The sequence below is a fragment of the Parasteatoda tepidariorum genome, chromosome 6, assembly GCF_043381705.1.
Source record: "Parasteatoda tepidariorum isolate YZ-2023 chromosome 6, CAS_Ptep_4.0, whole genome shotgun sequence".
Lineage (NCBI taxonomy): Eukaryota > Metazoa > Arthropoda > Arachnida > Araneae > Theridiidae > Parasteatoda > Parasteatoda tepidariorum.
This window is the reverse complement of record NC_092209.1, coordinates 3,232,468-3,249,333: the sequence shown is the minus strand read 5'-3', so window position 1 is coordinate 3,249,333 and position 16,866 is coordinate 3,232,468. Positions and strand designations below refer to the sequence as shown.

Genomic DNA, 16,866 nt, shown 5'->3' with positions numbered 1-16,866 from the left:
CCCATATATATATTTACAATGCATGTATATTTCAAATACATATCTACTCTGACAGACATGATTCTTGGATTCAAAAAATTTTGATAAATTCAGATAAACAGACCTTATCTATCACAAAAATGGTTATTCTATTTTTCTTAAAATTGCAAAAACCGGATTCTATTTTCACAAAATTGTGAGTAGATATTTCACAAAATCAGATTTTTGTGAAAGTGGGCAATAATCGCCTGCAAAGCACATAAATTATTTGAATGTACACCACAATGTGTTTTGCATCATGCAGTGCGAAATTAGTATTTTTTGCTAAAATTTTAGGTTTTAAACAATTAAGAAGATTTCTTATAATAATAATGTGATGTATTTTCTTTGAAACAACAGTGAAAACATTTTAAACATTACAAAGTTCTTTGCAAAAGTGAAGAAAAATTTAATAATAACATGCTTGAAATTATGTGATTTTCGGAGTATTAAAAAATATTCATAATAATTTCCATATTTATTAAAAATAATTAAAAAGCGTTTATGGGGCGCATTTTTGACAAAAAAAAAGGAATCAGATGCCGACTTTCAGGCAATTTTTTTATAGTCATTTATTACATTTATTCGCCCTGTGGCCAGTAGTAACTATTCACTTCATTGTAAATGGTGCATATATTTTGTGTTTTGTTACAACATAAAAAAAGCTACAACGGATTATTTTCGATTAAAAAAAAAAACTTGAACCTATTAATAAATAGCGATTGTACCTGGATAAACAATAGGGTTGCCATGTCGGAAAAACACTAATCCGGGAGGGTTCCTGACTCTGTATTTTTTGGCCATCAAAAAATCCGACATCTTTAAAAGTTGCACCTCATAATCACTGCAGTCATCATCAATCTGTTCCAAGTGTTTCAGAATATCTTTACTTTCTTTGTCATTTTCTTTGTCTGAAAAACATTTATTTTTAGATTCTGCGTCACTCTTTATTTTCCTATTTGTAGAACCTGAGAACTTAACTTATTTTGGCAAAGTCGTGGCACTAGACAGAAATGGCACCAAGAATAGTATAAAATACTGAAATTTCTTTTCATATATGGCACTGAATTCAAATGCGTTAAGCCTTATATTAGGGCTGTGTTTTTCAATCCACGAGAGCAGTAATTGAAAACTGTAATTGTACGTTAGATGTAACAATGTTTAGTTCAATCATTGTGAAGTGTGCTTACCATCAGGCCCACCCCTGACCTTATTCTAGATTGTCTGGGGCTTTCCAGACAAGATCTTTTCACAATCCCAATTCTAGTATTAGACATTCTTAGGGTGACAGATTTAACGTTACTAAACAACGGAGATATTGAACAACAACGTTTTGTTTGTAGTCTAATATTTTGAATTTTTCAATTTTTTCGCTTTCATGTTTTTTCTTAAATTTTTTGACTGTCGGGTTTGCCGTCTTTTTGATTTTTAGTAATTTAACGTAGTAGTTTTACTTAGTATATTAGTATATTTATAGTATATTTATTAATATGTAGTTTTACTTAGAAATAGATTAGAAGAAAGTAATTCCTTAAATGAGATAAAAAGTATTTTTTAAACAGAATTTAATTTCTTAATTTAAATTATTATTTTTAATTATTAGATAAAACATTAAAAAAATTAATTCTTAACACTTTTTCACATTGTAGGATATTTTTATGATGTATTTCTTCCCATTTTGATAATAATGAAACAAAATTTACTAGACTCAAATTAAAAGATCAAGTATCTTTTGATGATAAAGCTGTCCAAAGCTTTACTTGAATAAAACTTCGAACCTTTTTAATAATCTTTCATTGTAATTAATTGATCCGACCCACGAGTACAAATTCAATTATATTTTCATTTAAACGATTGCTTTATAAAGGCATACAAACATAAAAAATAAACTTAAAATGTTATATTTTAAGTGATGGAATTATACCTCCAATATATATCGTAATTTGGGTCTATGGACGAAAATATTTCCCTTATTAGTTTATTTTAAAGTCAATAAAACATTTAATACGGATTTTAGAAAGTTTATACAGAAGAACTTCAGACAGAGCAAAAATTAGTTATGCATATGGGCTAATTATCTCAATGAGATCCTGACAGAAATATATTTGTTAATACATTCGTTACAAAATACCCTTATAGAAATATATTCGTTACAGAAAGACTTCTGGTTGTTCAGATGAAATGGCGAATTTCAAATCCGGGACTACGACAAAGAGTCTTGTTGTTCACAATGGATGCACCTTCAGGTAACGGGCATTCCCCGGAATACACTTCTCTGATAGTATTAGCCTCTATATCACGTGCGCTCGTGAAAATATCGATAGTTACGGTTTTGTGCAGATTACGCTTGTGGTTTAGACATTCGTGATTTCATCCCGGGATATAGGAACTTAGCATTGACTGCAACTTCTTTATCTCTTTTAATGCTTTTTTCAAACCGGAATAACGTAGTTGAATCCAGTATTTTGAAATCTATTGAAAAAAAAGTGCTGTTTGATAATCAGGACAGCTTATGTTGGAGAGTTCATTTGAATAAGAGAATTGAAACTTACAGAAATATATGGCCAAATACTCTTGCTCTTCAATCATGCGGAACAGCATATCCCTGTTTATGTTTTCAATGGTGTCTTCTGTCTTTTGCATGACCAGCCACTCAAGGAGTTCATTCTCATTCATGAGGTCACCTGAAAAAGTCAACTTCACTTAGTCGTTGAATGCAATTTGAATTCAGGGTGTTCTGCAAAAATCACCCTTAATACCAGCGGAAGATTGGCTGATTTCAAAATGAAAAAACTCGATAACAAAGGAGCGTAATGGGATTGAAACAGACGATATGTTTATTATAAAAGTTTTAAAAATTTTATACCAAAACTTCGGATTTCAGATAAAAAAAATTATCAGCAGATGGCGTTGTACAATGAACAAAGTTCTTAATAAGAATACAAATGCCGTAGAATTTTATCTAATCTCAAATTTTCTAGTTGCACCAAAAAAAAAAAAGAAAAGAAAAGAAACACACGGTGTTCAATAGAATGCATGATGCCTAATAATCCGGTACAACAACCTCTTTCCATTGTAAGCTAAAACCGATAGCTCTGGTCATCAATGACTTTCAGCGTCTACTTTTTTAACTAATTTTTAAAATTTCTGTCTGAAATATTTATAATTTAATCATAAAATGTACCGTTTGTTTCCTTTATTTATATCACCTTCTTTTACGAGATTTTTAATTTTGAAATCAGTCTGCCTTTCACTGGACAACCAGTATATATTTTTAGAATTCTTCTCAAAAATAAAATAAAAAAGTATAACGATGTGGCTCACAAATTGATATTTAATCTAGAGAGTAACGTAAAACGAAATCTGTCGAATCACTAGTGAATAAGGTGGGACGAAAGATATAAAAACCACTCTGATTGTCTGTTGAAACACGGAGGCGTTTTAGTGTGTTTAGATTCTTTTCTGTCTTGTCACGCAATCAAACAGGTTTTGATGTTTTCATTTCTGTTTTCCTCACTAGTGTTTTCTTAGGCTCCGAATGCGGCTTTCACTTTTCCTCACTAATATATATTAACAGTCTACATAACCCTAATCACGTAGAGCTAAAAATACTACTTTTTAAAAGTTTGATAACTCAGAGGCTATTCGAGCGGCTGCACTTAAACCTTTTACTTTGCCATTTTAAAACCCATTCTTTAGAACGATGTAAAAATTTGTTACCTTGTAATAAAAGGTATGTAAAAGTATGTTGAAAAAACGTATGTTTACTCAGAGAAAATGCATTTATTGCATTCATTTCGTTACTTAAAACACTGAAATTCACTCATTAATTGGAATATTCAAGGCGAGTCCCGCGAACCGTTAAGTGGAAATCTGATAATTATATGAAAAAGTTTTGATATAAAATTCCGTAGTTTTCCTTCTTTTTCGCGTTGAAGCAGATGTTAAACGTTGAGAATAAAATAAAATAAATCACATTTTAACCTGTTTTGTATCAAGCGAGATAAACTTAAATTGTATCTTTTTACCTCATTCGTATAATTATGTTTGAGTCTCTGAAATAAACTGTTTTCTGCTTAAAAGAGGGATAGAATAATTACCATCGTAAATGCTGGGTATCATGTTTTCGAAGTAGACAAATGATGGGACGACAGACACTCCCAGTTCGGCGGCGAATTCTGTGTCGTCAGTCTTCAGCATCTGAACTCCATATCGATCCGAATCATCGTCGATATTTTCCAATTCTTGCAAAATAGAATCACACATAGTGCAGTTTTCATCATCTGTTGGAGAAAAGACTTGGTTATTCAATTATTGTAGTGCAGAATAAGAAAATCTCGCTACTGGCCAGATGTTTTACAACGGCCACTTTTTAAATCGCGTGGTTTCAAAAATTGAAACTTTTAAACGGTTGAAAAACTGTTGATATTATTAATGTCATTTCTTTTTAAGTGTATCTGTGCAGATAAGTTTGTTTTACAGTGTCGTCAACTCTCTGATGTTATTTCTCTTTTGAGTGGATCGATACCGTTATAAGAAACCATTTTAGATTCAGCATATTATACATTCATTCTCTAACAAACAATAAGGATTCAATCCAGAAATAGCATGTTTTTGTTTTGACCGAGTAAACGACCGAAGTTTTTCGGTAAAGACCGAGTACTACCTTTACCATATAAGGCGATTGAGAATGTCAGGACAAAGAAACGAAAAGATAATTTCTTTTTTAAATGTTCGATCAAGAAAAAGAAAAATGTTTTCCAGTAACTCAAAAAAGAAAGAAAAAGAAGAAATAAAGGAAAACTGAAAATAAGATGACCAAAAAGAGACATCAGATGCCAATTATTTGTATTGTAATGATGTATTTTCAAGCTTAAAAAAAAAGAAAAAAAAATGATGAGAGAAGTGGATCGAAAGTGGAAAAGGGTTTTTGCTCGGCCCTCGAAAGCTGCAGTGGAGGGGATGAAGGAGATAATTACTTCATACGTGAAATTTAGATAAAATATTCTTATAAAATAAAGATGTGAATTACTTTTTCACTGAAATTCTGGTATTTCTAAATATCCTGTAGAACTTATGGATCTATGACTTATGCGAAAATTATACTCCACTAAACATTGATTAAATCTGATAGTTTCTGTGTCAAACCGACTTTCAAATTTTAGCAACTCGGCCTTAATCCACTTTCTCTTTTTTTTAAAAAAGTATTTTATGTAACTAAATTTTTATATCTGTAGAAGTTTTATCCCGTACCTAATTTTTAACAATTTTGTATTTCATCTGTTTCAGTTGAACTGAATTTTTTTATCTACATTTTTTCAATTAGCTGATGTTTTATAAATTTGATTAAGTTTGATTTCATGCCTCGTTTCATAAAACAAAAGAATTTAATTCAATATTATTAAATAAAAAAAATTTTTGGCAATTTTTTTTTCTTCAAAGAATTAAATTTACATGTCATAAAAAAGCAGAATTTTTTAAAGTTATAAGAAGTTTGAAATAGTAATCATTCTACTAATAACTTTAAATTGTTGATAAAATATACTTTGGATAATTATTTCAATTCTGTCGAAGTTTAAGACAAAGTAAGCAGAGCTACTTCGTGAAGAATAGTTCATAACAACGTCTTCTTCTTATGATTTCTTAAATTAAATTTGTTCCGCAGTGGACTGATCGTAAAAGCGCGGTTCCCAGGAGTCAAGCATCACTGGTGGGTGGGTGACCACTTTGATCAGCCTGCTTAGGGACCGAGGGTGCGCGGTATTGATCCTCGTTAAACTGTTCTACCGTAAGGGGCTTGACTTCGCGTGCAGGTCATCGGGCTACCAAACCAGGGGAGCTATCCCCTCTTCAGAGGATTAAAATTGCGATGGCATGTCTTTGGATCCTCCTCGCGGATGTTTCTCAGACCGCCGCCAATAGCCCATTATGCAACTCTAGTGCGACGTAAATGAAATAACTACCTACCAACTTAAATTAAATTTGTTTCGGGCTGAGTGCTCGGGTGTATAAAAAAGGTTGTGTAACTAATATATGGCGAACTTTGGCTAATTTGTCATGAATAAGACCACGTTTCAAAATTAGTCTTAAGCCATTTCCTTCAGTTATTTTAATTAACCAAGTGTGTGAATTATAGGTTAAGTTTTTAACTTCGCCTCAAATTTCACAAACTCTTATTTGAAGTAAAATAACGATGAATATGATAGCCCAAATGTTAAAATTTTCAAGAAGATGTTCATTTATATGCAAAAAGTGCTTCTGTAATATCCGGTTGACCATTTTCATTTAAACCACAAAATGGAGCTAAACAACGCGATTTTTTTACAAACAATGAAAAACTATATGCCAGATACGTTGTTATTTTTTTAAGATTTTTCATTGGGTGAGATCTTTGCTTTTGAATTTTTGGAGAGGCCTCAAAGAAGTGCTGCTACAGTCGTTCAGAAACCGCCAAAAAAGTTTAATCGGTTTTAATAATAAATGAGAATGACATCTGTTCTCTTTTAATGAAGGAGTGCTCGACTTCGCGTGCAGGTCGTCGGGCTACCGAAGCATTGGGTGACATCTCCTCTGCAGAGGATCAAAATTGTGATGACATGTTTTCGGATCATCCTCAGGGATGTTTCCCAGACCGTCGCCAATGCCTAATGTGCAGCTCTAATGCGACGTAAATGAACTACAACAACTTTTAATGAAAAACGAAAAATTTTGCATTAAGTTAAAAAAATTTTTGGAAAGCAAAATTTTCATTTTAATACAAAATATTTACCAATGATGCACAGACTGTATTTTCTATTATAATTTTTTTAATCAAAATAAAAAACTGATGTCGAATATACATTTAGAAATCGGGAATCTGATTGGTACATTTCAAGCAGAACAGATCCAGTAAAAACGTTCCTTGAGTTTCTAGAAATCGTTATTGCATTTATTATTCTTTAAGCTTTTAAACTTCCTTGTTGAATTTGTTTCATGATAGAATTATTTAAAATATTGATAGAATAATTGTTATTTGATAAAGAATAATGACGTTACTTGGAAATTATGAACTGGATCGTTCGAAAAATCAGCAGTCAAACGATTGCTAACGCTTTAAAAGTTGAAAGATTTCGGAGAGAGCCCCAAAAGCACCGTGCCACGGAACTCACTCACTGAAATAGTTATTTTTTGCTGTTGAAGTACTTTTACATTAGTTACATGTGCAAATAAACTGTGCCGGAATTTTTTTTAATCATCTGTTCTAAAACATTCATTTCAATGTTTTTATAAAATTAGCTTTTTTAAAAAAAAATATGTACTGGTTACAATCTGAAATGATATGGTGATAATTTGGTGAAACTTTCTTTGTCCACTGTATTTTACACTGGTATTGGTAAAAATTATAAAAATCAAGAAAATGAAACATACAAAAGAAGACGGCAATTGTTTGCTCTTCAAGCAAGACTTCCAGCACTTTTCTGTCAACATCTTCGATGACGCTGTCAGGTCGATCTCTGTTTTCAATCAACCACTTCAATATCTCCTCCGGTTGTTTCAAATCCCCTGATACACAACAAACATAACGTGAAACGGTATTGATAAAGTTAAATATTATACAGGGCACTACTCAAAAAATGGAAAAATCAAGTTAAGAGTAGATAATTCTGAATTCTATTGATATTTACGCTATATGTGTTACTGTGAAAGACTAAAATCTGGAGAATGTCAAGAATCACATTGTCACTTTTTTGAATGTCTGAAATATTAGTTATATGCAAATTGATATTAATTTATGGATTGAAATTTCAATATTTATTCGATCTTTTAATATCGGATTCAGAAAGATTAGGAAAAACCAGGGTAGGGAATACCAAACTATGTCGCATCACTTTAAAAAATTAGTGTAGGGAATACCGGGTATTGCAGAAAATACCGATTATTATCCCCATACCTCTCATCTATTTTAATTGGATATTAAAATATCGAATAAATATTTAAATATATCGATGGAGAAATTAGTATCAAAACAGATCTAGCACATATTTTGGACATTTACCAAAGCGACAAGGTGATTGCTCTCACTCACCGGTGAAAGTCAACAATTTCTAAATTGTCACTATGATAAATAATCGATTTTTCAAAGTGACATATACACTCAATATTCACTATTTATGCAATATAATTTCCTACTTAAATGAAAATAACTCTCTGTAACATTTTTTCATCGTCAGATTATTTAAAACAATAAATTTATCTGAAAAACTATCGCCGTAGAGCGCGTTACATGATTAAGAGAATCCTATATTTCACTTCTAAGAAAATGATATTTTATTACTGAAATATCTCATAAAATCATAAAAAAATGCTTGAACAATTATTTAAAAGATAGATGAATAAGCTTAAACTTACTTTACTCTAATCCAATTTTTGTTATAATAATAGTGCGGATTCATGCGTTACATTTTAGGACATGTATCCAAAAGCTCAATAGCTTTCTTCTAAAAATCAATCACACACATGAAAATATAACTTATTTATTGCTACCATTTGTTAAGGGTATTATCAAGTAACCGTCCTATTTAAAATTTATGCTTTTAGATTCTATTTCTAAAAATCTAGACCTCCGGGTCTGTATAGTATAATTAGAGATAGATCTGTTCTAGAGGGTCTATGAATGAATGCTAATTTCGAAGATTTTAAAAATTAAAAGATGATTTTAAATTACGTTTTAGTGATATTGAAAATGTGAATGTCCTAAAATGGATTTTCTCGTCACGTTTCTCCGAAGTTGAAAGTATCAACTATTATTTAAAAGATAAAGTCACTGAATTATTAACTAACTTCGAAGAAAAAATGCTTTTTAATAATCCAACTGTGATTCAAATTTAGAAGAATATGAATATTACGCATAAGTATCGTACTGCAACATTGCTTCTTCTTGTTTGAATTTCCATGGTTGAATCTAGCTCTAGNAAGGTCAAGTTATCTGGAATGTCAATTTATCCAAGGGTACTGTGTTTTTTAAATGAATCAAATATGATGTTTGTCAGTTCGACAATCAAGTCAGTGATTTATAGAGGTTTCTGCACAGAAATCTGAAAGGGGTTTACCATTTAGGTGGATGAACATAATTGCGTTTAACGCTTACGTAATGTGTTTTTTTGTAAGTTCATTGCTGAAAAGTTCCTTTCAACTGCTGCAGTACTCCTAGACGCAAAAAACATCAATCTACCATGCGCATGCGCAGTATGTTGCTGTTCTAGATTAGAGGGTCATTTTAGAAGTGAGGCGCTGGACTCTTGTAAGATAACAAAAATGTTGCTGTACGGCAGTATGGGCGGACGGGCTGTTTTTCGAGCCCTGAACCGTCCTATTTAAAATTTATGCTTTTAGTTTCTATTTCTAAACATCTAGACCTCCGGGTCTGCATAGTATAATTAGAGATAGATCTGTTTTAGGGGGTCTATGAATGGATGCTAATTTCAAAGATTTTAAAAATTAAAAGATGATTTTAAATTACGTTTTAGTGATATTGAAAATGTGAATGTCCAAAAATGGATTTTCTCGTCACGTTTCGCCAAAGTTGAAAGTATCAACAATTATTTAAAAGATAAAGTCACTGAATTATTAACTAACTTCGAAGAAAAGATGCTTTTTAATAATCCAACTGTGATTCAAATTATAAGAATATGAATATCATGCATAAGTATCGTACTGCAACATTGCATCTTCTTGTTTGAATTTCCATGGTTGAATCTAGCTCTAGTTATTTTTTTTTCTATTTTGATAAAGCAGCACCAAATTGAATGTGGAGCTCCAAGGCAATTTAAGACTGAACCTAACAAATTTCGAACCCAACATAGTTAATCTAATCAAGCGTCCAAAATAGCATTTATACAAAAAAAAAATCAATAAAAAAATAAAAATTCAATGTTTTATATCCATCTTAATGATTGACATAAAATTATCATTTTAATTTAAGGGGTCGATAAGAAAATTATAAAATTCTCGCGGATCGATAATCATCAACGTTTGGTGGTCCTATTTAATTAGACATTATTAAAAAAAATCTTTTGTTACATTGGTTCAGTTGACATCATAAATGACCGAAATCGGCGTTTTTGGTTTAATTTTTTATTTCTTTGTTTACTTTTTTAAGGAATTTATAGAAAGCTGTTGCGATAATTCATTCTTTCACTGGAGAGATTATAAATTTATTCCAAAAATTAAACAGAAATTTAAGTTTAAAACTTAATTGTCATCAGAAATAAAAATTTAGATCTGTGTTATACACACATCTTTCGCGAACTACCTTTCAATATACAATCTGTGTCCTCAAATCTTTATCCTTAATAAATATTTTTTAAAACAGTTTGCAGATCAGGATTTATGAAAGCATTTTTTTTCCCAATTGAATACTTGCACTTCAAGAAGAAGAAAACTTCTCATACCCACACATGTGACCAATGACGTCAGCTAATCTTTATCAGCAAAATGGCGCAAAGTTGAGCTAAGTTTCTCCACATAAATTAGAATGTTAATTAACGATAAGTTAATGAAATACAGAGACGTATCGCACATCGAATGAGTTGAAATATATTTCTTTCTCGTCTACTTCTTTTACTTACTTAGATTTACTATTTATTCATGCTTTTTTTATTGTAACCGTGATATATTTTTGTTTTGTGTACCTGGCAACTTCGATGCATCATTAGTTTATGTTCTACATGACTTAATGCCTGTCTTTGTGTTAAGTCTCTGTGTAAATATATAGTGAAAGAATTGAAATCTTTGTGAAAGAATTTAGAATGTGTCACTTAGGTTGAGAATTGATACCTAGAGGGTTTAGCTTACTTGAACTAGAATGGAAAGAACAGTTTCTAACGTAAACAAATACCATGTTTCAACAACCCATGAGGATTGAGATACCTACACTTGCAGGTATCCCATTTCAGAAGTTGTTGTTGAAAATTAAAAAAATGAAAACTAATCACCGATGTATGTGAAAGGAGATCTTTTGCGAAAGAAGAGGAGGGTTGGAAACTGAGTCACATTGTGAATCTCTGCCACTTCAGGATTGGACACCTTCACGAAATCCACGTGATTCTCCTCTGCCTCACCGTCGATGCTCTCTAAAAGCTGAAGAACTTCTTCACACAGCTTGCAATTTGTTTTCTTATCTGAAAATAGAACTATTATAAACACGGAGAGAAATGTACAAATTGTTATTTAAATAATGCCTTATTAGAACCCTATTTCGTTTTTATTCTGGACACAGGCAGGTTTAACAAAACAGCTCGCAATGTGCCTTTTCAATGTTCAACCCGAGCTTAAAAACCAAACGGATTTCGTATTTGAGGCAACGAATATGGAAAACAGAAGAAGTTTTCAAATATATAAGCAGATGATGGTGAATAAATCCTTTCCTTTATACAGAGGGGCCATATCAAACCTTGGGGGACCGGTTTACATTATTCCTACAGAAACTAGCCCCCTATTAATCTACTTTAGTAAAGGTGGCCGTGTATATTACAAATGCAAACTGTCAGGTGATTTCTTCGTATACAGGACACTCAACTATATAGCGGTTTAAGAAAAACTAAATACATACGACGTTAATTTTAATGCCACCATTATAAATGTATTGGACCAGTAACATTCTTGTAAGAAGAACTATTGTAATTTAAAATCTTTTAAAAAAAAGACTAATTTCTAAAAAAAAGAGTTAAATTATTTATGCGGATGAACGACTTAGGAAATGAATTTAGATCTATTTTTTAATTCTTTAAAAAAGAACAATTTTCGTAAGATAAGTTCGAAAAACAAAATCAAATGCTACGCTCATTTTCTTAAATGGAACCGTCCAATTTCTTTAAACACGCATTTTGAACTGTGTCCAAAATAAATAGTTCAACAGCGATTTGTTTATTTTGGGATATAGAGCTTCTAAGTCAAAGTAGAGAATTGTTTTTTTTTTCTTTTCAATTTTGTCTCACTTACGGTACCCTCTACTTGAAAGCAGAAATAAGGTAGATGTGTCTCAGTAAAAAGACTTGTAGGATTATAAAAGTGAGGTTAGCTAAATGTTTTTAATAAACGGAGTTAGACCAATTTAAATTAGGCTTTGATACATAAAGTGAAAAATACTTTTACTTAAAGTAACATACAAAACATCTTAGAAACATGCTAGTTGTTGAACCCTGTGTTGAGCGAATAAAAAAGTATATGTGGTAAAAAAATATTCTCCAAAATAAATATTTGTGCTATTACTATTTTATAATCATTTTTTGATAAACAAAGTGATATGTTTCTACTGATATCTTTTCTTAGACCTGAAATAACTTTCTGACCTGGTAACTGGAATTAATTCCTCCCTTCTGGTAAACTTTAATTCGATTTATCAAAATGCAATCTAGACGAGCAATTCCTCCAAAAACACGTACTTATTCACAGCTTTCATAATAATAATTCGTAACGAACAAAATTTGCTAGTATCAAAGGCAATTACACTGATATCTAATATTTTTTTATAGCTATTTTAGCTAACTAAGCTCCATTCTTTTTTTTTCTTTCTTAATTTAATTCTTAAATAATAGTTAGTTATATCCCTTTCGTAGTTTGTTCCCCCAATAATTCCTATTTCTTAAAAATTATATTAAATTTTGATTTATAATAATTTTAATGCTAAATAAATATCAAATTTATCAAAATAGATTTTTGAGGTTCAACTTACTAAAAGAAAATTTAATTATACAAAATTTAGTCTGCACCAAAAATGATGTCATTGTTAGCAACTGACGGATGATAGTCATCCATTTACTACATAAACTGCGATGAATTCGCATTGAAGTTACAACTTAATTTTCTTTCCATTCTCGTTGACTTTACATAATTTAGCTTTGTAACCCTGTTTAAAAACGCCACTTCGAAAAAGTTTTAAATAGCAAATATTTTAATGACTTATTCGATGAAAACTACTACAAGCCATGAAAATCATGCTAAAAAAATCCACTAAATCAATTTGGAAACTGATATTCGTCTGTCTTTAAAAAAGTTATAGTAATAGAAAACCCCAAAACAAGCATTTCTTAGTATGACTAAAATTTTGCAAGAAAAAAAACTGTTTGCTGAAAATGCGGCAAAAATTTGCCGAAGTGTCACCTTTTAGTGAGTCATACGTAAAACACTAGCATTTTTTGCGGAATGAACTAGATGTATAGAATAAGAACTGTGAACTCTAATGTAGTGAGACAGCTGTTTCCTGTGAGTGCATATTCGGTTATCCTCAACAACGAAGATGAAATCCCAAATCTTTCAACTTAAAGAGAAGGAGCCTTCTCGGTAAAAGTGATAAACCAGCCTCAAAAGTCTTTTATTGCATTCCTGTGTGAAAAAGTCCACCTAAATGAGTTGAACTTACAGAAGAAGACAGCTACAGAATGAGAAGTGTTCAGAATGTTCTCCAACATTCTCTTGTTGACTTCCTCGATTGCATTGGGGCTGTGGAGGACCTCTTTACTTGTCACCCATTGGAGAATGGCTCCTTCATCCATCAGATCGCCTAATAAAGAATGATGTATACATTTCTATGAGCACAATGTATACTGTTGTTTTTAAAAAGCAGCTTCATTCGAAATTACTTTTCATTTTGTTGGTTTCAAAAAAATTTAGTTAAAGTAATTTTATAAATTTAATAAAATATATATCACTATTGAATAATCCCTGCATTCGAGCTGCATTTTAATTCAATCGTAATGTTTATAATTAAATTGAGGGTTTAGCCATGGGCCTCCCCCTGGTGCCCATTGTTTATGATATTTTTATGCACTATTTTGAAGAAAAAGTTTTTAAATTGTTTAAATTCTCATGTGGAAAAGATACGTTTGCCTTAGAAGAGAGTGATACTGATTTTTAAAAGTTACTTTCTGTTGTCTTCTCTATTGATCCCACCATTCAGTTTACTATAGACACAGTTTTACTTTAGCTATTTTGAATAACCTTGCACCCTAATGATTTTTACATCTCTGTTTATCGTAAACATTTATCCATCTCTTTGCCCCCTTAAGTTAGTTCTAAACACCGTAATCGTCAGAAAATGTCTGCATTTCGTACTTTCATTTTCCGTGAACTCCTCTGATTCTTCTGAACCTAACTTCCTCCGCTGGCTTGCTACTAATCGTGAATTCAATTTTTATAGAGCTGATTCAACTCTTGCTAAACTCTCACCCCTCTCTTCTTCTGATCCTTACAGAAAACCATTTTTTCTCCCGTTTGTTATAAAATTCCTCTCCCGATTTTTTAAAGTCATTATTAGGCCTGTTTACAAAATCAAATTGAAGTCTCTTAAAGATCCTATTACATCAGATAATCAATTCGGCATTTATCACATTTCTCATCATGGTGATTTTGGCAACATCGGGCTAACTAAACCAACACCTTATAGAAGTATGAAGGCCTCAGCACGGATCAATTTAGTAGTCCGATGTGACGAAGTTAACTGCGCAGTTGATGAAAAATAAGAAAGATGTCATTACGTTCGGGGTACTAAGCTGCGCAGTGGTTGAAAATACAACATATGTTATTACGTTTGGACTACTAAAGGATATTTATGGTAACCCGTGCAGAGGCCTACTCTTTTCTAGGAGGTGTTGACTAAACGCGCTATAAAATTTGGACTCTAAGGAACATGATAGGTTATGTCCTTTATCAAGAATTCGAGAAACCTTCAATTGTTTCACATTGTTGGAATGTTGGGCATAAATTCAATTTCGCCAATGATAAAATGAGTAAAAAAGTAAATAGGAATGAATTAAAACACCTTCATATACCACAGGTTCTTCATTCCGGAAAAGTATGAGGGCAGGAAATTGAGTGACGTTAGCTTTAAACTTGGCGACATTCATGTCGTCAGTTGTCACCAGTAGGATTCCGTTGGCGTCAGTTTCGTCGTCGATGTTCTCTAATTCGGTTAGAATCTCCTGGCAGGGGGTGCAGTCATTTGGTGCTAGAATGATAAAAGATCCAGTTTAAAAAATTACATTTTTTGTTTTACAGTTGTAAACTATTATGTAATATCAATCGGAAAAAAAAGCCGTCGCTTTAAAATACATTATAATAAAGTTTATTTATCAGTAAATCATTTATTTAACAGTAACACCCGACATGAGATTATTTTTGAAAAAAAAAAATCTTTATTATTTTTTCTAGAGAGCCGTGATGGCTCAGGGGATAGAGCTTTCGCCTTCCGATGAAGTTAACCGGGTTCGAATATCAGCGATGGCTGGTCGATGAGCACCCGGCTTGCACCGACTACAATGCTGCCGTAAAATATCCTCTGTGGTAGACAGATAATAGGTTAGAGTTCCTTTACAGTCGGGCTAACCATGAGAGTGTTTCGTGGTTTTCCTCTCGATATAACGCAAATCGTGGTTAGCTCCATCAAAAAGTCCTCCACGGAGGCAAATTTTTCCCAATACCTGGTCCAGGAGTTCCATTGTCTTCTGGATTGGGCTCAAAATGACAAGGCTATGTAGTTGAACATTAGTATCCTCAAACCATAAAGAAATTGGGTCGGCTGTTCAACGACGGCTGTAAAATAATTCTTCTAACAGCAGAATATATATAATCAAGATTCTAAGTAAAAATAAGTGATTAAAAAAAACATTCAGTTGTTATTTGAAGATAAAAAAGTAAAATATTTTATTATCAATTTAGTTGTGAAACAAGTAAGATATAATTGCAACCATTTTAGAAATTATAAATGAATAATATTCAGTACTCATTCTCTACATTGTGTTTCCTGGATTTATCCTAATGTGTGATATTTTTAAAGATTACTTTGTAGTTAATACAGAATTTACACTAAAGCAAAGTATTTTCAATTAAAATATACCTTAAAAAAGTCCATTAAAAGTAATTATATAGAAAATTAAAAGAAAAAGTTCACAATTAATGTAAAAGTACCAAAGAAAGCCAAAACATATCCTTTGTCCTTTACAAGGGTTAATAGTATTTCTTCCGTTACTTCTTCTATGCTGTCTTCAGAGCTCAACTTAATCAACCACTGAAGTACCTCACCTTCCTTTGTCAGGTCACCTACAGTCAGAATTGTAAGAAATGTATTAACATAAATACAGTTACCTTTAAATAAAAAATAATGAAAAGGAAATTTTATGAAAGGATATCAAAAATACATAAATTTTAATAAACCAAGTTGTTTGCTTGATACCGGTACTGTAAAAAAATTTTGCGCTGCATTTACCTTACGCTAATCGTAACGATAACTGCATTTTCTGCTCTTTAGCGATTCTGTTATTTGAGGGTAAATTCTCCCTCATGTGCTGTACAGTTCTAAAAACTTCAGAGGGAAACCGTTGCACTATGAAAAGTGTTTTTGCTATCCTTAATAGAATATTGTTTCAAATTTACGCCGACAAAAATGTGGTTGTCAACTGTCGTATTATAAGTCACAGATTTAAACTCTGATCCCCTGAATTACCCATCCAGGAACACGCCGATTCACTAATTTACTGAGTCGTCCAATCTCTAATACGCTGATAATCCAATGACTTATTATAACTATCAAATATGAACCGATTCGTTTGTTTTCTTATTCTTCTTTCTTTATATTCTTCTTCATATACAGTTGCGGCATCACGAGTTATTTATGGAAACCAGGAATGAAAGTCAAACAGAAAAATATATATCTATATTATATAAAACGCGAATACGTAAGTATGTATGTATCAATAAAACCGATGATATTTCTTTTCTCGCGCTGGCAACAGTTTTCATTTTTAATTGATTGGATTCGGCGCGCAAGAGCACGTAGTGAGCAACCAGATAAAAATTTCATAACTGTACATTATC

At 31.8% G+C, this 16,866-nt stretch overlaps 1 protein-coding gene across 1 annotated transcript in view; it reads right to left on the bottom strand.

The window, feature by feature from the left end:
• The window catches only part of LOC107453912 (uncharacterized), an 81,551-nt gene that overhangs the window by 24,109 nt on the left and 40,576 nt on the right, over window positions 1–16,866 (bottom strand). Inside the window, exons 15-22 of the mRNA XM_071181580.1 lie at window positions 15,961–16,092; window positions 14,816–15,001; window positions 13,418–13,558; window positions 10,992–11,177; window positions 7,426–7,560; window positions 4,119–4,301; window positions 2,571–2,702; window positions 747–929 (exon numbers count right to left, since the gene is read on the bottom strand). Of these exons, the coding sequence (XP_071037681.1) occupies window positions 747–929; window positions 2,571–2,702; window positions 4,119–4,301; window positions 7,426–7,560; window positions 10,992–11,177; window positions 13,418–13,558; window positions 14,816–15,001; window positions 15,961–16,092 (1,278 nt within the window). The remainder of the gene's footprint in view (window positions 1–746; window positions 930–2,570; window positions 2,703–4,118; window positions 4,302–7,425; window positions 7,561–10,991; window positions 11,178–13,417; window positions 13,559–14,815; window positions 15,002–15,960; window positions 16,093–16,866) is intronic.